Source organism: Mesoplodon mirus, assembly GCF_964341445.2.
Source record: "Mesoplodon mirus genome assembly, chromosome: 12".
Lineage (NCBI taxonomy): Eukaryota > Metazoa > Chordata > Mammalia > Artiodactyla > Ziphiidae > Mesoplodon > Mesoplodon mirus.
Window position 1 is genome coordinate 83,264,939 of NC_138988.1, and position 24,429 is coordinate 83,289,367.

Genomic DNA, 24,429 nt, shown 5'->3' on the forward strand with positions numbered 1-24,429 from the left:
CTTTAAAATTGAAAATTTAAAAGGGAAGTCCCACATTCAGGTGATTCATTTTATACTCCTTTAACCTAATAGAAGATCTCACAAGATGGCTACCCCATGACTTTCCTGTGGCCTTTGTTTTTATTCTTTAAGTTTTGTATTGTATAGGGCTGGTTCTTGCCCAGATTATTCTACTTCAGGGGTTTGAGATACTCCTTCCTCTTCAAACTTCTACTCAGGATGGGTTCTAACCAACTCTTCCAATTTCAAAGGGCCTCTCGGCTAGTATTAGGAGGAGAGGCAGTGCAAATCTCTGCTGTTGCCTGTGTTGATCCTACTATATGTAGGGAGATAGGAAGACACAATTTAATGCAACTTTGTTTTAAAAACAGTGCTGTTCCCTGACTTTATAGAACAGAGTACCTCCTAGGCCTTCTTTCATTTCTACATTACAGAACAAACCTGGGATGAAATAATAAAGCCACAGTAACAGAAAAAAAAAGAAATTAACACAACATTGTAAATCAACTATATCTGAATAAAATAAATTTTAAAAATAAATTCAGATCTAAACAGAAAGAAAAAGTAATGGTTACCCTTGGTGGGGTGGTAGCAACTGGTAGTGATCTGGAGAGGGTCTTCTAGATGCGGTAATGATGTAATGATGTAATCAGATTCCTGATCTGGGTGATGACTACATGGACATATTCAATTGGTGCATTTTTCTCTATATGTGTTTACTGCAGTGAAAAGCTAAAGAGTTTATATATTATGTAGGTGTAAGGTACTAAGAAAAATAAAACAAACCTCTATATCTATCGAGAAACAGAATATTACCCTTTCAGCCAAAGATCCTCTATGCTGTGTAACAGTATTATAAATTTGCTCTTTATCTTTCACATACTTGATCATTAAATTTTAAGTGTTTTTGAATTTTGTACTATGGTGTCATGTTGTATGTAATCTTCTGTGGCTTTCTTTTCTCCACTCAACATTATGGTTTTGAAAATTGTTCACGCTTAAGTGCGATAATTCATCCTTTTTTTTTTTTTTTCTTTTTTTCTTTTTTTTTTTTTTTTTTTTGCGGTACGCGGGCCTCTCACTGCTGTGGCCTCTCCCGTTGCGGAGCACAGGCTCCGGACGCGCAGGCCCAGCAGCCATGGCCCACGGGCCCAGCCGCTCCGCGGCACGTGGGATCCTCCCGGACCGGGGCACGAACCCGCATCCCCCGCATCGGCAGGCGGACTCTCAACCACTGCGCCACCAGGGAGGCCCCCTTTTTTTTTTTTAAACCAGTATTTCACACATCTTAACACTACAGAGTCTTCTTATCCATGACCATGGCGTAGCTCTCCATTTACTCAAGACTTTGTTTACCTCTTTCATTAATTTTTGTAATTTCCTTCGTAAAATCTTGCATTTCTTTCATTAGGCGTGTTCCTAGATACCTTTTTGTTGCTCTTGTCAAACGCTCCTTATCTTAACCCCTCTTTCACACTGTCGCTCGAGAGTCTGCCAATATTAAGGGGTAGAAAGAAGTGACTTAACTATGTCTGATAATATTCTAACTCTCCGCGGTCCAAACGCATCCAACTAATTCTGACTATTGCTGTTCCCGTAGCTCCAACTGCAAAAATCCGTGCTGAAAGGGCGCTGAAAATATCTCAACTCCGCGCAAGGCGGAGCCGGTACGTGCTGACGTCAAGGGCACGCAACACCTTAGGGGCCCGGGGAGGGCGGGGCCAGCGGGGGGACCTGCTGCTGAAAGAGCAGTGCCCCGGGCCGGGGCCATGGCGAAGCTGCTGAGCTGCGTCCTAGGCCCCCGGCTCTACAAGATCTACCGGGAAAGGGACTCTGAAAGGGCCCCGTCCAGCGTCCCTGGGACTCCAACTTCAGTCACTAACCCCCCTTCCAGCTCCTGGGTGAGTCGAGTTCTCCCCTGGTTAAAAACATAGTATGGCCCAAACCCCTTTGCGGCCTTTGCTCCCCAGAAGCGCCCATTATTGGAAATAGGGGGAGCCTGCTTGTCAAGCTAGTTGTCCGCAAAGTCTGCGCTCTTTGTGCTTCCTGGGTTAAAGTCACGCCTGTGGACTGGCCGCCTGCTGTATCGCTGTTGTCCAGTGCTTTCTCATTCCGACTGCCACTCCTTGCTTTTTTCCTCTCGCGACCCCTCAACCCTGCCCGTCGTGCTTCATGCCGGTCCCAATTGACTCTTAAGTCCTGGAAGAGACCCTGCGCGGATTCAGGAGCTGGATGATTTTGCCATCAAACTCTCGATTTCCTCTTACTCAGTGCCTCACCCGGTTCCGTTTATCTTCCCTGGCCTTGAATTTCAAAATGACTTCTTCAACATATCATATGTCCGCTCTCCCCCACCCCACCCGCAGCCTACCTTGGAGACCCCAGGATCATTGCGTTTATGAAAACCTGGGTGGTGGTAGGCTGTGTCCCTAAATGTTCTCTTCCTTTTTATCGGTAGTCTCAGATTATGTTCATTGTCCTCTACAAACTGCCCCCCGCCAGCCACATTCTCTTCCTTAATCAGCCTACTCTTATTTCCGATGCGCTTCTTTCCCTCTTAAAGTTGTCATGATGTCTTTCCTTCTCTACCCCTGTCCCCATAGGCACCCAACCCATTTGAAACCGGGTTGTGAGAAAAGAGCAAAAGTCGTCCAATGCTGCTTTCAGTTTTGCTGCCAAGTCCAGTGCCCTGTGTTTGTTCTCAGGTTCTGGAGTAGGAAATCAGCTTCTGAGTCAGGGTGGGGAAAAGGGGCTTCCTACAGAGCCAGAGATGTCCTAGGAGAGATGACTCTGGGGGCTAGAACCTGAGGACACACATCAGGGCTTCTAAAAGGGAAGGTGGAGGACCTGTCAATGAGCAGCATCCTTAATTCGGCCATCTGTTTTGGCAGGATACGTACTATCAGCCCCGTGCCCTCGAGAAACATGCCGACAGCATCCTGGCACTGGTATGTCTGCCCTGGCATCTGGGACTGCTGCATCTTTTCAGACCCAGCTGCCCTCCTGAACTTTCTCCTCCCCAGACTAGGAGAGGGCAGTGCCCCTGGGGGTGGGGGATGCTCTGGGCTCTGCAGCAGACATCTCCAACACACACACACACAGATAGCTCTCAAGCGCACATACTTGGTACTCTCCTTTGGCATGTGCACTGCTTTCTCTGGGGCAGCCTGAGCCATGAGGAAGCTGCGTTTACTCTTGGGACCATCCGCAGGTACGGAGTCCTGCAGTCCCCAGTGACCTGTCCTCCCTGGCAACTAGCCTCTTTGGCTGCAGAGACAGCTGTTCTCTCTGGCAAGGTTCCCATGGTGACATTTGTGCATCTCTTGGGGACCAGGCCAGGGGCTGTCCTGAGCAGGGCTGATTGAAAAGGCTTGATTAACTTGAGTAGAAAGAGAGACTGGCCTTTAAATCTGATGAAATTATGTCCAGAGATGATTAGGGGAAGAAAATAGAAGCTGTACCTAGTTTTCCAAGCCTCTGTTATGCTCTGACACACTGCCTTCAACAATAATTGAGCACCTACTGTGTGCATGGTGTCATACACAGAATAGGTACTTGATATGACATCCCTCAGGTTATCCACTTTGCTCAGAGCCAAGGCCTGGAAATGGCAGACCGGGGTGTGTGTGTGTGTGTGTGTGTGTGTGTATTGATTGCTTGTCCCTGTCTCTCTGCTACAGGCTTCAGTCTTCTGGTCCATCTCTTACTACTCCTCTCCCTTCGCCTTCTTCTACTTATACAGGAAAGGTCAGTGTGGTTTCAAAGGTGGTGGGACAGGAAACGGGCAGGTCATTGGCAGCTGAGCCAGTCCCTTAATGAGGAAAGGGGACCTGTGATGAGGATGGCTTGGCTTCCCTCTTCCATCAGGTATCTTCTTCCTCTGAGGGTGTGGCTGTCCCCAAAAGAGGGTGTTGAGGGGAGGTTGGGGCTGAACTGCGAAGAGGAGCTGAGGGGAAGTGGGGAAAGCTTCTCATATAATCCCTCTCCCCCACCAGGTTACTTGAGTTTGTCCAAAGTGGTGCCATTTTCTCACTATGCTGGGACACTGCTTCTGCTGCTGGCAGGAGTGGCCTGCCTCCGAGGTAGGTGGAGAGGGAGACTGGTTTGGATCTATCCATCATTGAGTAAATATTCATTAAGTACCTTTGCAAATAGTTTGGTGCTGGGCCCTGAAGGGAAGTAATTAATGGCCGAGACATGATCTTTTCCTTAAAGGGGTTGAATTGTAAATATGAACAGATAATTAGCAGAAGGGTTTGCTATTATCTAGAAAAGATGCATATACCCTACAACAGTTCCACATATATCCATGTGTATGTTTGTATTAATCCTTAAGTGGACTCCATGGCCTCTAATAGCAGGATGGATAAATACATTAGAGGTTATAGTTCTACAACAGAACACCAGAGTTACACTCAGCTACACAGATGAATCTCACAAATATAACATTTTTGGGGTTTTTTTGGCTGTGTTGAGTCTACATTGCTGCGCGCGGGCTTCCTCTAGTTGCAGAGAGCCAGGGCTACTCTTCATTGCAGTGCGCAGGCTTCTCATTGCGGTGGCTTCTCTTGTTGCGGAGCACGGGCTGTAGGTGAGCGGGCTTCAGTAGTTGCAGTGGCATGCAGGCTCAGTAGTTGTAGCGCACGGGCTTAGTTGCTCCACGGCATGTGGGATCTTCCCGGACCAAGGCTTGAACCTGTGTCCCCTGCATTGGCAGGCGGATTCTTAACCACTGCGCCACCAGGGAAGTCCCCCACAGATACAATGTTGAATGAAAGAAGCTGAACACCAAATAATTTATGCAGTATGTTTCCATTTACATAAAGTTCAAAAGGGATGCATATATAAGTGGCAAAACACTAAAGAAAAACACAGTCTTGGTTATCTTGAAAGTCAGGAGAGTGATAACCTGGGAGGGGGAGGGAACAGGCTGGGGAGGACTCCTGGTGGGAGGTGGCTTTGTTCTCTTTCTTGACCTGGGTGATCGGCACATGAATGTTTGTATTCTTTAAACTGAATGTATATTTTATGTACATATGTTATTATCTCACAATTTAAAAAATGAAGAGACAAACCAAATCAGTGCCCTCTGGCGGGTGCACTTGATGAAAACCAGGTGAGGGGGATGCCTAAGACGGGAGTGGTGGGGTTGGAAGCTGGACGGCTGCCGTTGGGGTCCAGTCCGGGGTGAGGACCTTCTGCCCGTTCTGCCTCCTGATCACCATGGGGCTGGGCTCCCTGCTCAGAGAGGCCCTCCCTGACCACCCTATCTGAAAGTCGCTCCCACTCCTTAGTTTTGTCTTAATTTTAAATTTTATTTATTTTTAATTTGGGGGAGAGATTAGGTACAGAAAAGTCCGTAAAACAAAATATCAGAAAGAACTAAAATGCTTATGTTTTGTGCTACTGCTTCAAATACCTTTTGTCAATAAAATACTAAAGTATTACAGAGTTGGCGTTCCCATTGGAATCTTCCTCAGCCCCATGTTTCTCTTTCCCCAGAAGTAGCCATTGTCATCTGGTGTGGTTTTTTTCCCTAGTCCATGTTTTTATATTTTTACAAAATATGGACCTCATTCCATCACATCTAAGCTGCTATGAGTTGTAAATGTATACCAATTTCAGAGTTTTCAAATGTGAAAAAGAATATGAATCTTCGAATCTGTGCAATAAGATAAGTATAGACAAAATATAGCATTTTGGGGGGTGCATTGTACATTTTTAGCACAAATGACATCACTCTGTCCAAATCACTGTGCAGCTTGTTTCATTCTCAGTATTGTTTGGGGGCTCTACCCTTGATGATATATAGCAGTCTAGTTCATTCTGGTTTTATTTTCTTTCTAGCCCTTATCCCTCTGAAACTTTCTTGTTGACTCATTTATTGTCTTTCTCCAGCCCCACCCCATCCCCAACCAAAACGCCAGCTCCTTGAGGGCCGGGACCCGTGTGTCTCGTTCCCTACTGTCTCTCCCATGTCGGAACGATGCCTGGCGCACGACACCTGTCGGGGCAGTGGGAGCAGAGAAGTCAGGGCTTGAGATTCCTCAGCGGTGAAGGGAGAGCAGATGCGATCGCTGAGGGGCCAAGCAAAGAGAGAAAAGAGCTCAGTGTTGAGAATGGCTTTCGATTCAGAGAGAGAAGGAGAAGGGATGCAGGGGAGGAGCAGCCCAGGAATTGGAAGGAGGCAAAGATGGACCCAAGAAACAGGAGAAAGGAATCTTGACGGACGGGAAGAGTGCTGAGTGGCACAGTTAAAAGAGAACGGGGGGACTTCCCTGGTGGCGCAGTGGTTAAGAATCCGCCTGCCAAGGCAGGGGACACGGGTTTGAGCCCTGGTCCGGGAAGATCCCACATGCTGCAGAGCAACTAAGCCCGTGCGCCACAGCTACTGAGCCCACGTGCCACAACTACTGAAGCCTGCCCACCTAGAGCCCGTGCTCCGCAACAAGAGAAGCCACCACAATGAGAAGCCTGCGCACCGCAACAAAGAGTAGTCCCCACTCGCCACAGCTAGAGAAAGCCCGCGCGCAGCAACGAAGACCCAACTCAGCAAAAAATTAAACAAATAAATTTACTTAAAAAAAAAGAGAGAGAGAGAGGATGAGGACAGGAAGGGGACTCGGATGCAGTGAGTGAGGAAGTAATTATGGGGCAAGTGCAAGAGCTGTGAAGCCAGATGCAGGGAGTTAGAATACGCAGAAAAGAGATGGAAAGGCAGCATTGGAGAAGGGAGGAGGGAAAAGGAGAGAAACCCAGTGTTAGCAAGAGTGAAGCCTGAGGGCACGTGACAGTGTTTGTTTTTTTTTTTTTCCCCCAGTACGCAGGCCTCTCACCGTTGTGGCCCCTCCCGTTGCGGAGCACAGGCTCCAGACGCACTGGCTCAGCGACCATGGCTCACGGGCCCAGCCGCTCCGCGGCATGTGGGATCTTCCCGGACCGGGGCACAAACCCGTGTCCCCTGCATCGGCAGGCGGACTCTCAACCACTGCGCCACCATGGAAGTCCGCCTGACAGTGTTTTAAGACTGGGAAGAATGAACATTCTGGAGGGTGGAAGGTCTATAGTCTAGGAAGAAACAAGCTGGAGAGGTTAGGGAGGGGAAGAATGCCCTTGCCGGCCACTGGATATGGAGGAGGGGCGTCGGTTCAGGTCTCCTATTTCCTCAGATCCGGGGCCCTCTGTTCCTTTTCCTCTCACTTCTTGCCCATCTTGGATTCTCTTCCTGAAACTTACTCGTCTTGCTTCCCAGTTTTCCTAACACAGTTTCCTATCCTCTCTCTACCAGGCATCGGCCGCTGGACCAACCCCCAGTACCGGCAGTTCATCACCATCTTGGAGGCAACACACAGGAACCGGTCCGCAGAAAACAAGGTGAGACCCGCAACTGCCTACCCAGAGCACCGGCCCAGCTTCTGCCTGAGCAGGGAGATGTGTTTCGCCACCCGCCACACTGGGCGTTTGCTTGCACATTGCTGGATCCCTTCTCCCCTCCACAAGGGAACTGTCCACCTGAGGAATTTTTCCTCCCTACCACTTCTGGTGGAATATTCCACTAGAATAATCCTCCACCCTACATCTGAAAGAATTGCCTAGATGTGGAAACATTCACAGTGTTTCTTAGAAGGAGGTTTCCTCTCTATCACAACAGCTCATTCTGTAAATGTTTGTTTATTTTTGCCGTGTGCATTGAACACTGTGCTAGTTTTGTTCAGGGATGGGACAAGACAGGCAGGTATGTCCACCCTTGTGCCCAAGGGCACAGTGTGGTGCCAGGAGGGAGAAAAGCTAGGGCAGAGTGTCCTTGGAGTTGTGCCAGCCCAGCCAGTTCTGGAGTGTGATTATCTTTGAGAAGGGGCTTTGGGGCCCTATAAAGCTCTTTCCTGTTACACAGGGGTTTCTGGGATCAAACAGCTCTGAGCACCATCATCGTATTGCTGGTTGCTCCTCACCACCACTTATGGAGCTGTGTAAAGATGTCCCACCATGCCGCTGTTTGGCGCATTTTTTTTTTTTTTTTTTGCGGTACGCGGGCCTCTCACTGCTGTGGCCTCTCCCGTTGTGGAGCACAGGCTCCGGACGCGCAGGCTCAGCGGCCATGGCTCACGGGCCCAGCCGCTCCACGGCATGTGGGATCTTCCCGGACCGGGACACGAACCCGTGTCCCCTGCATCGGCAGGCGGACTCTCAACCACTGCGCCAGCAGGGAAGCCCTGTCTGGCGCATTTTGCATACACCCTTTCTAATCCTCACAGCAATGGCATGAGGTGGCATTATTACCCTTATTTATATGTTTGAGGAAACAGGCAAAAAGAGGTTACAAGACCCAAGCAGAGTCACAGAGCAAGGAAGTGACTAGAGCCTGTGTTTGGGTCCAGGTCCGAACAGAGCTTGCCTAAAATTTGCTTCCCTTCATTTTGTTTTGTTTTTCCATTTACATTTTTGTAGAATTTTTCTATTGCTCTCTCTTAGTCCAGTTATTTTTGTAAATGTCAAAAAAAATTGTCTGTGACAGAAAATAAAAAACCTATTCTCAACGTGCTGGGAGCTCTGGGGGTGGGGGAAGAAATAGAGCAGAGTGGAAGACACAGCTCTCACTGCCCTCAAAAAGCATGTGGACTGACTCGGTGGGGTAACCAAAGGCGGCATCGGCAGCCCGTGGCTGCAGGAGTCGAGGGAAGGGAGGTGCCTGTGAGGATGGAACAGTCAGAGAGGCCTTGATTCAAGTGGTGGCCCAGGTGCAAAGGGGCTACCGTGGCTGTGACTTCCCTCCTTCCCTCTCACCAGACATTTTGATCCTTCAAGATAGAATCATGTAAAGGACCTAGGTGGGGAAGGGAGCGTGACCAGCCAACAGGCTCCCCACCTCCTCCCTCAGAAGCTCCAGCACCTCCAGCCACCCCTCCTGGGGGTGAGTCCGTCTTAGATTTTAGAAAAGCGAAGAGTGTTAGGTTCCCCTTCTGGATGCGGGCAAACAGGCCAGAGTTGATACCTGATAGGGCATCCTCTCTAGCCTGACTTTTCTGGCCCCAGCAGAACTTTCCATCTGCGAACCGGAGGGTGTTGACCTCTGCTTGTCTCCCCATGATGGGTGGGGGCCAGTCCCCTGGATGGTGGGAGTGTTGGGGGTGGGTAGGTGGGCATCCCCACAACTCCCCTTTTCATCCCCTCCCCCATCTCTCTCCGCCCACCACAGAGGCAGCTCGCCAACTACAACTTTGACTTCAGGAGCTGGCCAGTCGACTTCCACTGGGAAGAACCCAGCAGCCGGTGAGGCCCCAGTTCTTTCGCTCCATCCCTGCTCTGTCCCCCACCTCCACCCCTTCTTGGGGTCTAGTGCCTGCCATCCAGCGCCATCTCCTCATTCCTACACCCCACCATCCTACGGACCTCAGACGTCCAGCTTGCTGCTCCTGACACCATCCTCCCCTGCATCTTTCCATTCCTCAGGAAGGAGTCCCGGGGGGGGCCTTCCCACTGGGGTGTGGCCCTGCTCCGCCCAGAGCCCCTGCACCGGGGGACTGCAGACACCTTCCTCAACCGAGTCAAGAAGCTGCCTTGTCAGATCACCAGGTGGGAAGCAGCAGGGAAGAGAGGCCAGCTGGGGTGGAGGGAACATAGGGTGCAGGCTCCAGGACAGGGTGCTCCATTGTAAGATGACTGTCATTTATTGGGCTTAGTGCCACGTACATTGTATTATTTGTAGCAAAGTATTTAGTTTTTATCCACATCTGTGTGTGAAAAAAAGAGGTTCAGAGAGATCCATGGTCTCACAGGTGGTGCATGAAGAGCTGGGATATTAACACAGTTCTGTCTGACACAACAGCTCTTTCAGTGAGGCTGAGAGGGAAGGGTGAGGTTATGGGTGGGGTGTGGACACACAGCCTTAGCTGCAGCAGGGTCTGGTGGCAGCTGCGGCCCTATCCTATCCCCGCTGCTCCTTGGTTTTTCCACTTTGAGGCAGCTCCAACTTCTGCATCCATGAGCAACCTGCCTCATGGGGTTGGTGAGCTTTAACACGTTCTGAAGGGCTTCCACCTTGCCTGGGTGCCTGAGAGCCTGAGGTAAAACCTAGGTAAATCGTGGTTGTGGGTACTGATGATGTCTGAAGCAACAACAGTGGCCACAGCGGCGCGGCCAGTGTGGGAATTTTCTGTTGCTGGGGGCTAGGAGGCAGGTTGGCGGATACCAAGGAAGTGGATGGACTTGGTGGTCAGTTGTTGACTGTGTGCTGATTGATCAGAGGGGCAAGCCAAGTTTGAGGTTTTGAGGGGGGATGCTGGACGGGGTTGTACAACGCTGTTCTGGGGACACATCCTACTTCGGGATTAACTGGAAGTGGTTAACCATCTGCTTCAGGAACAGCACCTATCACATCTCTTTTTTCGATTTATTTATTGATTTATTGATTTTTGGCTGCGTTGGGTCTTCGTTGCTGCGCGCGGGCTTTCTCTAGTTGCGGAGAGCGGGGGCTACTCTTCGTTGTGGTGCATGGGCTGCTCATTGCGATGGCTTCTCTTGCTGTGGAGCACGGGCTCTAGGCACATGGGCTTCAGTAGTTGTGGCACATGGGCTCTAGAGTGCAGGCTCAGGAGTTATGGTGCATGGGCTTAGTTGCTCCACAGCATGTGGGATCTTCCCAGAACAGGGCTCAAACCCGTGTCCCCTGCATTGGCAGGTGGATTCTTAACCACTGCGCCACCAGGGAAGCCCCCTACTGCGTCTTATGTGTCTAGATTAGTATATTTGTGCAAGAAATATTTATTAAGCCCCAGAGTACTCTGTGCGAGGCTCTTGGCACCTACTACATGGCAGATACCAGGCATATCTCAATGAACAGTATTATTTATTTGGGGACTTTAATAAATACATTAACAGAATCATAATTGTTAATTACTTTGCTTTTACTTATCATATCAGTATTCAGAAAGTATTATCTCATAACACTTTCAATGTTAATATGTGCATATATGTATACTAGGCCACAATATAAAGTATTTTAAAAAGGTCGCAATAGGGCTTCCCTGGTGGCACAGTGGTTGAGAGTCCGCCTGCCCATGCAAGGGACACGGATTCGTGCCCCGGTCCGGGAAGATCCCACATGCCGCGGAGCGGCTGGGCCCGTGAGCCACGGCCGCTGAGGCTGCGCGTCTGGAGCCTGTGCTCCTCAACGGGAGAGGCCACAACAGTGAGAGGCCCGTGTACAGCAAAAAAAAAAAAAAAAAAAAAAGGTTGCAGTCAAAAAAGTTTGAAAGGGCGGGACTTCCCTGGCGGTCCAGTGGTTAGGACTCCACACTTTCACTGCCGAGGGCATGGGTTCAATCCCTGGTCGGGGAACTAATATCCCGCAAGCCACGTGGCACAGCCAAAAAACAAACAAGTTTGAAAGTTTGAAAAATTGAAAACAAAGTTTGAAAAATTGGTGCATATATTGTTTCGTTAAGTCCTGAAAGAGGCAAACGAAGCTGTGAAGGTCAAAGGTGAAGCCGGCCCCAGTCTCTGAGTGCTTGGGTTGGGATGGTCCCTGGGCTCCACTGTGTTGGAGGTTCATTAACCCCGTGTTCCCCGCAGCTATCTGGTGGCACACACCCTGGGGCGCCGGATGCTGTATCCGGGCTCTGTGTACCTGCTCCAGAAGGCCCTCATGCCTGTGCTGCTGCAGGGGCAGGCCCGGCTGGTGGAAGAGGTAAGGCTCCCCTGCCCGTGACCCCCACACACAGCCCTTCTTCCCCCACCCAGGAATGTGGCCTCGTGCCCCTCCAACTTGGCCATTGCATCTCCCCCACTCAGTGTAACGGGCGCCGGGCAAAGCTGCAGGCCTGCGACGGCAATGAGATTGACACCATGTTTGTGGACCGGCGAGGGAGAGCTGAGCCCCAGGGACAGAAGCTGGTGAGAGGGCACAGGGAGCCCAAAGGTAGAGTGTGGTGAGATCTAGAGATCTCAGTTCTACAGCAGCCCTAAGGAAGCACAGTGGGGATAATCCCATCTCCCAGCTCCACCCTAAAGAACTCTTGATGTAGGAAATCCCTGTGATAGGGAAATAGATGAAGGAGTTGACACGCAAGGACCAAAAAGTCATCATCGTAATAGTCACCACTTAGCACTTACCACATGCAGGGCATATGTTTGAGCCTCACAACAGCCCTGTAAGATAGGTACCATTTATATTAGCCCATTTTACAGATGATGAAACAGAGGCACAGAATAGTTTTTCCAGATCACACAGTTAGTGAGTGGGAGAGCTGGGATTTGAGCCCAGGCAGCCTGGCTCTAAAATCTCCTGTGCCCATGAAGCAGCCCTGGAAAGAGCACTAAGCCAGCAGCGCTGGGTGCTGGGTTCTAGTCCCAGCTCTGCCCAGATGCTCTGAGGGTCTGCCCAAGCCCCACCATCCCTGAGCTTTGGCTTGGGGCACCAATAGAGTTTATCTGACCATAATTCTGGAGCCCAAGAGGGAGAGGGAAAGTGATTGGCATACCACACGAAAGAAACAGCCACAGAAAAAATGGACCCCAAAACTAGAAAGGAAAAAAAAATCCATAATCCCGTTCCTGAGAGATGGCCACCTGGTAGTCTTCCAAGGAAGAATGGACACTGTGCTGGGGGGTTGAGCATTTCAAGTTGGATCATTCTTCTTCCTCTGAGGGCCCAGTTCGCTAAGCATTTGCCTCCACTTTGCCTCTCACTTTACAGACTTGTGAGTTTGCTAAGCATTTGCATCCACTTTGCCTCTCACTTTATGGACTTGTGAAATGAGAAGTTTCTCTTCTCCTTGGAGAGAACAGGAAACGTGCCCTTTCGTCTTTCCTACAAAGCTCCCACAGGCTGCCCTCCCTGCCGCTAGTGGGATTTTTGGTCCCAGCTTGGCTCCTTCCTGCTTCCCCTATAGGTGATCTGCTGTGAGGGGAACGCGGGCTTCTATGAAGTGGGCTGTGTCTCCACACCTCTGGAAGGTAGGCCCATGGCTCAGCCCTCTTATCTCTGCCCCTTGGAATGGAATGTCCCCACCTTCCCACATGGATATGACCTCCCAGGGCCTAACCACTTTCTCTGGGTGACGTTTGAGACCCCCGCCTTTGGGGAAAAGTCTACTCCCCATTTGCTTTGCTAACCTTGCAGCCTTCCCCTAGGGCTGTGTCCCTAACCTCATTATGCTCTTTGTTCTGTTCCCCGGACCCAACAATCACATCTCTCTCCCTTCTGCTGCCTCAGAACCTTTTTGTCCTCTTCCCATTCTGGGAAGGCTTGGAGTTCTTGGCCTCTGAGTTGGGTGTTTAGAACTCCAGTGTCCTGCTCCTTCCCCCAGCGCTGTGGGCAGAGAGTGGTGGGGGGCGTGGGCCATGAGGTCCCAGCCCTTCTTCCCCCTGTGTTACAGCTGGATATTCAGTCCTGGGCTGGAATCATCCCGGCTTTGCTGGAAGCACGGTGAGACCTTCTCTGAAATCCCTTCTTTTTCTGAGTTATGGTCTGTCTCCCTCTGGTCAGCCACTGGCGTTAGGGAAAGGGGTTATATGTTTCTGTAGGGCCTTCCACTCACCTGTGACCTGGGCAACAAGGGCAGGGAGCTGCAAGCCTCCTCCTCTCACACTGGGGGCTTGGCAGGAGGGGAGGCAGTGGATCTTGCTGTAAACGACTGGTTTCTAGAGAGAACAGCCCCTCCCACTGCCCTATTCTTTTTTTCTATGCCACTGACAGGCATTTATTCTTCTATTAGAGAAGCACTCTGAATTGTCTGTTCAGAGCTGCAGTTCCATCTTCGCTGTCTGTTGCAGTGTAGCTGCAGGAAGGGTCCATGCTGGGAGGCTGGGGGGTGATGGGCAAGTGGCCTTTTGTGCTGACCCATTCCTGCCTTTGCCCTTCTTCCTGCAGGGGGTGCCGTTCCCACAGAACGAGGCCAATGCCATGGATGTGGTGGTCCAGTTTGCCATCCACCGCCTGGGCTTCCAGCCCCAGGACATCATCATCTATGCCTGGTCCATCGGCGGTTTCACTGGTACCAGCCTCCCTCCTACCCCCCCTACTGTAGGCACATTCAAGCCATCTCTGTGTCCCCCCAGGAGAGGTGGGGAAATGCACTGGTGGCCCAGGAGTGGGGTGGAGGCTTCAAGGAGGAGAGGTGGGACGGGGGTGGGATCTCTGAGTGGGTCTGGAGGAAGCTCTCCTTTTCGTGTACTCTTCACATTTCCTTCCACCCTTGTGCCCGATTATTAAAAGAAGTAGACCGGGGTCCTGGGGTGGAGACATCAGGGAGTAAATGTCTCCTCCGGTATTGTCTTCAGTGCACTTCGTTGTTCTCTCTTCTTCCTCTCCGGGCAGAGCCCTGGCTGAGTGAAGTGAGGGGTTAAGGAGAGACCTGGGGCTCACTTAGTAGGCAGGGTGGGGTCAGCCTATAGGATCAGTGGGACAAGGGCAGGGGTGGTGGGCCTGCCCTTGGTCCTCACCCTTTTTCCCTGTCCTGGTACCAGCTACGTGGGCAGCCATGTCCTACCCAGACATTAGTGCCGTGATCCTGGATGCCTCCTTTGATGACCTGGTGCCCTTGGCCTTGAAGGTCATGCCAGACAGCTGGAGTGAGTGCAGCTCCCAGGCTTGCCCTTCAGGAAAGAGGTGGGCTGGAACTGGGAGATGTTCTAACTGGAGATGGTCCCCCTTTCTGTGGGTGGGGAGTAGGTCACCCCATTGTTGAGAAGCAGGAGGACTCCCCTGTCTGGGGACCTCAGTTTTCTATCTCCATGAACAGTGGGGACCCTGGTGTTGAGCAGGGGCTTTGTCTCTGCTGTCCTTCCACATCTCTCTCACTTTAGGGGGCCTGGTGACCAGGACTGTGCGGCAGCATCTCAATCTAAACAACGCAGAGCAGCTGTGCAGGTGAGGGCAGGCCAATGTCCAGCGTACAACACCCTTCCCCCACCTCACCCCCCGTAGAGATGCTGCTGGGTGTTCAAATGCTGAAATTAGTACTAAAGTACAAGTACAAGCCACATTTCCCACATGTGGGGAAGCTGCCCCACACTTCCTGAGTGGCCCTGCCACCACCACAGCAGGCCCAACCCCTCCCAGCTTCCCTGGGACCCTGGACCTTCTCGTGATCTGGCAACCAGTCGGTTCATGCCTGGCTCAGCAGGGACCTCCCAGCAAGGCCTGACTTTGAGCAATGCCCATTCTTAAGTATTCTGACTCTCACCCCTGGGTGAAGGGCTAGCGCAGGGGGCCCTGCTGTAGCAGGGGTAAGAATGAAGCCAGTGCAGGGGTGGGGTGGCCAGTTGTCACCCGTCTCCCGCTCTGAGCTCTCCCTCCCCGCCATGCTGTCCTCTGAAGGTACCAGGGCCCTGTGCTGCTGATCCGCAGAACCAAGGATGAGATCATCACTACCACGTGAGTGCCCGGGAACTTCTGCCCTCCTGGATCCCAGAGACAGCCAGGGAGTTGCCCCTCCTCCCTCTGCCCACCAGAAAACCAGGTATCCAGAACCTTCCTCCCCAACCTCCAGCCCCTCCAGTGTACATTCTTCTCACCCCCAGGGTTCCTGAGGACATCATGTCTAACCGAGGCAATGACCTCCTGCTGAAGCTCCTGCAGCATCGGTGAGAGCCAGGGTGTGTGTACGCACATACGCACATATGTGTGTGTACTGACACCAGCGCGGGGAGAGCGGGGAGAAGGTTTGGGGATGAGGAGTGAAGAGAACTGGGTCCTGACCTCTTGTCCCGGCACTCCCTCCATAGGTATCCCCGTGTGATGGCAGAGGAGGGTCTTCAAGCGGTGAGGCAGTGGCTGGAGGCCTCCTCACAGCTGGAGGAAGGTGAAAGGGGACCTGGTGAGGGCTTTGGTTGGGGGCCTGGCAAAACCAGGTTGCTGATGGGCACTCCTCTCTCTCCATGACCAGCCTCGATTTACAGCCGATGGGAGGTGGAGGAGGACTGGTGCCTGTCCGTCCTCCACTCCTACCAGGCAGAACACGGGCCTGAATTCCCCTGGAGCGTGGGTAAGGAGTCCTGGGGCAGGAGAAGGGGTTGGGAAGAGCCCAGGAAGGGGGTGAATATCCAGATGCGTGGCTCGTGTTTGAGCACCTCCTCTCTGCAGGGGAGGACATGAGTCCAGAAGGAAGGCGGCAGCTGGCTTTGTTTCTGGTGAGCTAAAGGGTGGGAAGCAGGAAGAGGGTGCCTGAATGGCCAGGGGGCACATGTGGGGCTTGGGGACAGGGGTACCCTGTAAGCATTGGAAGTAGCAGCTTTTTTAGAGTGGGTAGTGGGTTTGGAGGTTGTCTGTGTTCTGCACCCCACCTGTCCCACCCTCTCCCCTCAGGCTCAGAAGCATCTGCACAACTTCGAAGCCACACACTGTACCCCACTCCCGGCCCAGAACTTCCAGATGCCCTGGCACCTCTAGGGACCACACTGGGACTCATTCTGGAAGAACGGATGGGAGGAGACACGAGGAAGGACCCTATCACTTGTTATTCTCTGTGTTTATTTTGCTGTTTATAGTTTGTGGCAAGCGGGGGGACCATCCCCCTTCTCACTGTTCCTCTTGCACGTTTCCCCTCATCCATCCGGCAGTACCTAACCTTCCCCAACACACTCCCTGCATTAAATGAATGGATTATTCCTAATAATTAATAAAAGTATTTTTTCTACTGGCTGGCTAATTTTGTGACTTCCCAGGTGTCCAGGAAGCCAGGGTTGGGAGTGGGGAGAGTCGAAGCTCCAAAGGGCTGGGCTTTGAGAAACCCCAACTCCAGACAGCCAGTTTAACCCTCCCCATCTCTGCTGTCGCCTCAGGCAATAGCACGAGCTGTCCTTGTGCAACGGGTCCCCAATCCTCACCCTTCCCTGGCATGCCTAGTACTGTCACCACTGTGCAGCCTCCCTGGTGCCTGCCTAGGCCTTCCTGCATACAACCAGCCCAGGAGACCAAGGTTGCCTCCTGTTGCTCTCAACTCATGGGCTTTGTTGTTTACAAAGTACTTTCTAGCTCCTGATTTTCACCTACTCAGCAATTCTACAGGTTTCCAGGTCCAGCCTGCATGGTCTCACCATCCGTACTTCCAGTTTTCCTTGCTTAGCTCTTGCTCTTTCCGTGGGGAGTGAGGAATGGCCTGCTCCCCGTCTTATGCAGCAAACCCTGCACACCCTCCTCACCATGTCAAGTCTCTCTCTTCACACCCTCTTTGCAATTCAACAAACACAGGGCCTGCCAGGTACCAAGGAGCAGGTGCCAAGGACTCAGGTCTTCCCAGAGCCATACTTTGCCTTTCTGGACAGCTGTTAGAATATTCTTAGTTTGAACTTGAGGAAATTGGTTCCCTATAACTTCCATTCTATTTCCAGTCCTTGGACCTCACAGAACAGAATGAGTCCCTTTCCCACCCATCAGTTTGTTACCTGGCCACCTTCTTCCTTTGGAAACCTCTTTTCCAGATGAAATACCCCTAGGTTTACCACCCTGGGTCCACCATTTTGAACAAGATACTTAAGGTGGACAATATTCTGAGGTCCTGGATACAGCCTCTGGTTAATTTCAGTGTCTCCTCCAACCTCCCCTGCAATCCCTGGGGCAGAGGCTGTCTGCCCTAACCAGCTCAGCAGCTCCTTAAAGGGAGATATACTGAGTCTCCACTGAAAGGAGTGATCTGAGACTTGTCAGTTGACATGATGCCTCCTATTTGGAGTTAGAAGAGGTGGCCACAGCTCCGGAATGCTCCACCTTTAGCAAATACCGGAGAGCTGATACTGGCACCCCTCTCCTCTGTCCTGCCCTAGGGAGCAAACAGGGTGGGAAGTGTGGAGCGTGAAGCTGTGGGACCAGCTGCATGATTCTGAACCTTGCCTTCCAGAGCCATCAGGACAGTTAGCCCCCTGGAAGCCAAGTCTTTGTTCAGCTAAGGGAACCTCCTTAAGTGCAAACACGGGGTGCCCCACATCTCACACCCTAGACACAAAGGACTCCCTCTTCCTGGCCATGGCCATTAGGGACTCTGTTGACCTGCCTCTACAACCACGTCTCCCTCCCCCTTCTTCCTGCACATACTGTAGAGAACAGTGGATGCCATGAGGGACGCTTGGATACCTGAAGTGGGTGGGGAGAAGTGAGGCTCAACATTTGAATTCTGGACCATGCCACCAAGGAGTCACAATCTGCCCCCTCAGACTACTCCCTATCTGATAAGGCTCACAGCAGCTGTGTTTTCAGAACCACCCCCACCCCAGGTGGGACCAGCTCCCCATCCACTCCTCACCCTATTTATCAGGGTTCTAGCAGTCTCGGGAGAAGACCAGCTGAGATGCAGACACCACATCCGCTGAGGCTCTGGCTCTTGCTGTAGTGGGCACCAGGTGAGGCCTGGACACCCAGGCATCCCAGAGTTGCTAGGCAAACTGGGAGAGGGGATGGAGGCTGGGAAAAAGGAGAGCTAGCAACTGGACAGGAAACCTGGGAAGAAGAGGTGGGACCCGGGCTGGGCCACCCCTTATCTTACCATGTCTCACTGGCCCAGGCTCCACCCTGCGCTGCTCCCAGTGTGAGGTGCTGGACTCCGCTCTGAACTGAGTGTCTGGGTTGAGGGTTTGCTCCATGTCCCCGGGAGGGGCATGTGTTTCTCGCACTGTCACAAAGTGAATGAGGGCCCCGAGGGTGAAAGGCTCCAGAGAGTGGGGGACCCAGGCGTCGGGGATGGCCAGGTCCCTATCCATCCATCCATCCCAGCTCCCTCAGGAGCCCAGTCATTCATTTTTTCATTCATTTCTATTCTGATTAAAGATCCCCTCTGTAGTTCCTCTCCAGGCCGCTCTGTCGCGGCCACTCCCCTAACAGAACCTGGCTTTCGCCCGGCCCAATCATCTATAGCTCCGCCCCTCGTTCACCCCGATTCTTTCCTCTAATTGCAGCGTTCTGTCCTAAGGCCCGACCTGCTTTGTTTGGTAGTTTGGCTGCTTACCCTCAGGTATCCCTTGTCGGTGGGGGGGGGGCCCTCAGCGTGGATTTCTCCAGCCGCTGTTGTCACCATGACGACTATTGCAAAGACCCGCCTCTTCACCCCAGGAAAGGCTCCAAGGAGCCCGTCACCATGACAACGAACTCTGGCAGCTCTGCGCGCACAGAAGCCGCGCCCTGCCTCGTGGACAGGGGAGGAGCGAAACGAAACAAGGGCGGGATTAATGATCCTAAGGCCACGCCCTCTCTGAAGAAGGCCCAGCCCAGCTCCGAAATAACCACTCGCCTGTTCTCACTTGCTACGCCCTGGGCCCCTGATTGCCGTAGCTCCGCCGCAAGTCCTCCCGGACCTCTCAGGGCGACCCATTAAGGCAGGCCAGCCTCAGCCACCCATAACGCCCTTGGCCTTTTCGTTGCGCTTATATTCGAGAGAGGGAGTCAAAGGGCGCTGTGAAATTCCCTTCTGCCTCTCCTTTGCCCTCTTTGCTTCAAAAGCAGCCCCCGCTAATTGTTTTCGTCTATCACTTTGTGACTCATTCAACCAACATTTATATCGGTCCCAGGTGCTCCTCCCCAGTTCTCCATTACTCTTGACTTTTCTCTAAAATAATTCTCTTATTTTTATCATCCCAAGGCTCTTGGGGTGCGCGCAGTGGCGTGTGTTTTCCTCTCGTATTTCTTCTTTCGCGTCCGCCTTTCTTGGCGTGTCTCCGTCAGTTTCTTCCCATCTTCCGCATCAGCACCCCGAGACCGGATGATTCTTGGATAGTGTTGGGACCACAGCAGGGAACCCTCGGGCAGGGTCCGGCCCCAAATCTTCAGACTGGAAGTTGGAGCAGGTGGTGCGTTCCTGGAAGCCGAGGACTTCCCCTAGCCCACCGACCCTTAAAGCAAAAACCCTGTGCCTCTCACAGAGAGACGGACCTGGCGAGATGCCGACGGAGCAGGCATGGTGGGCCCAACAGGCCCCCGGCGGGGGCAGTGGATGGGGCGCCTGGAGCCAGTCCGCGGCCGCTCATTGGTTGCTGTGTGGTCTACAGAATCCGGGTGTGGGGAGGGATGTTAGCGCCACAGTGCCACGTTCCGGGGAAGCCGCGTAGCGCTCTGGGTGTCTTGACAGGGCCGGATGCCTGGGTCCCGACGCCGGGCGCGCCCTCCCCAGCCGCCCGGCCAAGAACTGAGCTTGGGCTGGGGGCCGCCCTCGCGTCTTCCAAAAATCTCTGAGGTGCAGCCAGGCGCGGAGAGCGAGCACACAGCGCCGGAGCCTGTGGGCGCCGGAGATTAGACCCACCGACCTGCAGCTGAGCTGAGGCGGGGCCGGAAAAGTGGGGCGTAGGGAAAGGCTCTGACTTCCCGGAACCCACAGGAGGCACTGGGCTGAGTACGGTCATTAACGACTCAGGTGTCCTCGCTTTTGGATTTCTTACACGTCTTTCTCATCTTGAAAAATGGTGTCACAATAACCCCCTTTTGCAAGCCTATCCCCCCTCCCTCACCTCACATTCAGTCTAGGTCCAAATCTGTCCAGTCTTTCTTCTAAATGCAGCTCAGATTCATTCACTTCGCGGCTTCCCTCTCTTCTGCTAGACCAGGCCGCCATCTTGTGACTGGGCTCAGGAATAGCTTCCTAAGTGGTTTTCTGGCCTCAGAAATCTTTTACAAACAGAAATTGATCTTGTTACTGCTCTGATGAAACCCCTTGGGTCAGTAGTTTCCATTGCCCAAGTTCTCCCCGGAAGCACTCTGCCCGCGTTCCCCGCCCCTCCCTCCTTCATTGTCCGTTGACTTGTCTCCCGTACTAGATGGTGTACTCTGTGAGGGTAGGGACTTTGTGCAATATTGTATCTCCAACAGCTGATGCAGTGATTTAATGAATGTCTGTTGAATTAATATGAAAGAAGTTTCCCCTCTCATTCCCCTGTTGCTGGGTCCTTGTCCCCAAGCCAGTATGTTAGACCCCAGAATGGCCGTGGGTGAGGACACTCTGTCCCTCTGGCTGTTCAGGCACTGATTTCCACCCCCAAAGGATGTTGCCTCTCCCCTTCGTCTTCGCCACCTTCTCTTCCACCAATATAAGGCCAAACTGGAGGCTGGTGGGCAGTCATGCATGTTATGGCAGGCCCTGCAGGTAGCTAGAATCCGGGCCCCCACCCCAAGCCCTGTACATGGTCCTCTTAATAATGCTGGTCGTGATGAGCTTGGCGTTTGGTAAGTGGCTCTAAGGGGTCAGAAGGGTCTCCTATTCTGCTGGATAGGGAAACCCTGGATAGATGTCTGGGTACATCTGCCAAGGAGATTCAGGTAAACCCAGGCAGGAGGAAAGATGGGAGAGGAGGGCTTGGTGGGATAATGCCTGGGGACTGATAATGTACTGATGTTCGCTCTGAGGGAGATTTCTGGTGATTACCCCAGGGCTATCTCACTCAACAGCAGTGACCTGAATGGAGATACTAAAGGGAACCTCGTAGAATCTGAGGGCAATACAGAATAGGGAGGGTTGGGAGAACATGCCAGATGACAGCCTCAGGATCCACAGCGTAGAACAAGGCTGAATCCAGCCTGATAACCTCACTTGGCTGCAAAGCACCATCGACACAGAAACAAGATCCAAAGTGTTTGCTAAGCATCTGCCTTACACCAAGTGCTCTGTTGGGTCTGGGGACTCATTAACATGTGGTCTGGGCCTGGGATCAGAGGAGGAGGGAGATGAATATGCATGCAGTTGGGGAGGGCTTTGGTGGACAAAGTTTAATATGAGTCTGTTCAGTGAGAGAACCACCAAACCAAGAATGTGGCCTTGGGTTGCTTGAAGTCTCCTGTCTACACAAAGCTGAGATCCTTCCTGTCCTGTGATGATGCACCCTGATGTTTTCACTTCTGAACATTATAGATTAAGAAAGCATATTCAAAAGAGTCTGGGGGTTGGGTGGGGACAGTGAAACCAAGTCACAGAGGAAGAACTGTCCTAACAGGGCTGCCAAAAGTTGGAATGGGCTGCCTTGGCCTAACCTTTAAAAGTTAGAGGCTTGTAGAGTGCTGGGCACGTTAGCCCCTCAAATATATGAATAAAGGAATGAATGAATGAGTTCATTTCAGGAGGTAAAAGAGCAGAGAATGGAGATTTTTAATGAGAACTAAAGCTTCTGATGTTTGATTAAGCCAGATGGTTCATTAAAGAATTGGTGATTTTATGGTTTTCTGAGATGGGGAGGTAGAAGGGAACAGTGGGATTGGCCAGTCTGGGAATTAGGTGGGTTTGGGGTCAGTGCTTCTCTGTATTCAAGGTGAGTTTGAGCATTACGATCAAGAACCCCTTCATCAGATTCATGCAGCTGCATGGTATTCCACGGCATGGGCATGTCAGAGTTGATTTATCCATCCCCCTACTGATGGACCTTTAGGTTGCTTCTAAGTTTTCACTCTCTCAAGCAGGGCAGCAGTGAACATCCCCGTACATGGGCACAAAGATTTCCCCGCTCTCATATATACAATAGCAGCGAAGATGTCCTCTTCTACTTTTTTTAATATAAATTTATTTATATTTTATTTATTTAGTTTCGGCTGTGTTGGGTCTTTGTTGCTGCATGAGGGCTTTCTCTAGTTGCTGTGCGCGGGCTTCTCATTGCAGTGGCTTCTCTTGTTGCGGAGCATGGGCTCTAGGGTGTGCCGGCTTCAATAGTTGTGGCCCGTGGGCTCCAGAGCACAGGCTCAGCAGTTGTGGCGCAGCTCACGGGCTTAGTTGCTCCACGGCATGTGGAATCTTCCTGGACCAGGGATCGAACCCATGTCCCCTGCATTGGCACGCGGATTCTTAACCACTGTGCCACCAGGGAAGTCCCTCATCTTCTCTTACTTTTGATCCATAAAATAAACGACAAACACCTCCTGTCTGCAATCTGACCTCCAATACATCTCCCAACTTTTTCTTACATGGTCCAGCCTGAAGTGCTGGTTCTCCTCACTTTGCTCCACAAGTCCCAATTCACCCCATTCCAACTGTCACTGTATCTCGAATGGCTCTTTCCCACCAACCTTCCCTGGGAAACTTCCAGAGTTCATGGCTGGTGACTCCCTGGCCTGTCCAGTTCCAGGAATTGTTGCATTTTGGGGGTCCAGGGCAGGGTGTGGGGGCAGTGATGGTAAGTCCATGTGGGGTGAGGGGATGGGAGGGTTCGGGACTTTACCTGGGAACTCTGTATCACCAATTGCTGCCATCCCTCCCCAGACAGTGGTTCAGAGATCATGGTGAGTGACTGCCACAGCAAGGAGCAGGTAGGTGACTGCTCGTACACCCACACTTCTCCAGTGCTGGGCTTCTGGATATTCTCTCGATGCCGCTTCCGGAATTTCTGCAATAACCCTCAGAACAGAATAAAATATGGTCCTTAGAACTTCCGTAGAGACCTCTGGAGTAAAAACCTGCCAATTTCCAGCCATCCTCCTGATTTCCACCTGGGGGCAGCCAGAACAATGTCCGGCCCCACCCACCAGCCCTCCCTACCGCCCTCAGCAGCAATTACTGGACCCCAGTCCTACCTGCCTCTTGGTTGACGCCCCTCAACAGCCTTATTCCCACTCTGCCCCTTCCCTAGCCTCCCTCTCCAGAATTCTCTGGAGTTTTCCTTAAAGTCCTCAGTCTGACATCTTTCCTCCTGTCTGTTCCCACCTCAAGGATGCCCCTTTGCTCTGCTTTGCTTCTTTTCCCACCACAGTCCTCTCTTGTCCAAAGTCCCCAGCTGTTCCTCCAAAATATACAGATGTGCAAACTGTTTGATTTGTCTCTCTCTTCTGGTGGGTGTGGAGGCTGAGGGAGGTGGTGCTGCCCGAGCGCCCCGTCAGGGGCAGGTAAGTGGCTCCCAGCTCTGCGGAGCTCGGCTCCTGCCCTGCCCCACTGTCTCTGATTCAGCTCTCAACACAAAGACGTGAATAGGAACCGCAAGCCCTCCCGTGTCGAAGACCAGAAGGGTAGCGGGCATCCTCAGAAGTGCTGTCAGACCCAGAGCTGGATGGGGACTCGTAGGGAGGTTCACGGGGGTGTGTTGGTAGGAGTGGAGTCCCAGGGAGGAGAGGGTGGGGAAGGAGCTCTGTGAAGAGATCCAAGTCCTAGTGGCCTCTCTGACCCTAGGCTCAACTTCCCTTTTCAAGGTCCATGGTTAAGTTACTCCTCAGTTTCGGGCCTTGGGTTTCTCATCCTCTGAGGCTGTCTTCCAGTTTGACTTGCTGGAGCTGTGTAAACCTGGGCCTTTGACTTATGCTGAAGTCAGAGGTCATGGGGTAAAGTGGAGCGGCAAGAGAGGGACACAGTGGCTTGTACCTCTCTTTGTATCTCCAACTGCTTCCTGACCTAGAAACAAATGTTGGTTTCTCCCACCAGAGCACAAGCCGTTAAAGGGGCCACAAAAATCTTACATGCAAAATGTTGTGTAGGAAGAGTGTATGCTGTGTGATGTCGTTTCTATCAAGCACACAGACAAAATTCAGGACAGTGGCTACTC

At 52.0% G+C, this 24,429-nt stretch overlaps 1 protein-coding gene across 1 annotated transcript; it reads left to right on the top strand.

The window, feature by feature from the left end:
* Window positions 1-1,720: 1,720 nt before the first annotated feature.
* Window positions 1,721-16,637, top strand: ABHD16A (abhydrolase domain containing 16A, phospholipase). The gene is made up of 20 exons (XM_082638056.1): window positions 1,721-1,901; window positions 2,892-2,948; window positions 3,681-3,747; window positions 3,996-4,082; window positions 7,289-7,374; window positions 9,197-9,270; window positions 9,451-9,573; window positions 11,572-11,686; window positions 11,791-11,892; window positions 12,891-12,954; window positions 13,377-13,426; window positions 13,871-13,994; window positions 14,467-14,571; window positions 14,806-14,869; window positions 15,320-15,376; window positions 15,523-15,585; window positions 15,727-15,803; window positions 15,888-15,986; window positions 16,085-16,131; window positions 16,307-16,637. The coding sequence occupies exons 1-20, from the start codon at window positions 1,770-1,772 to the stop codon at window positions 16,388-16,390; spliced, it is 1,677 nt and encodes a 558-aa protein (XP_082494182.1). The 5' UTR covers window positions 1,721-1,769; the 3' UTR covers window positions 16,391-16,637.
* Window positions 16,638-24,429: the final 7,792 nt, after the last annotated feature.

Excerpts from the sequence above, each read along its gene's own strand:
- ABHD16A (XM_082638056.1), top strand. The coding sequence starts at position 1,770 with ATGGCGAAGCTGCTGAGCTGCGTCCTAGGCCCCCGGCTCTACAAGATC. Across the intron at positions 1,902-2,891 it reads ACCCCCCTTCCAGCTCCTGG|GATACGTACTATCAGCCCCG; the intron begins GTGAGTCGAGTT and ends CTGTTTTGGCAG. Across the intron at positions 16,132-16,306 it reads GGCAGCTGGCTTTGTTTCTG|GCTCAGAAGCATCTGCACAA; the intron begins GTGAGCTAAAGG and ends CTCTCCCCTCAG.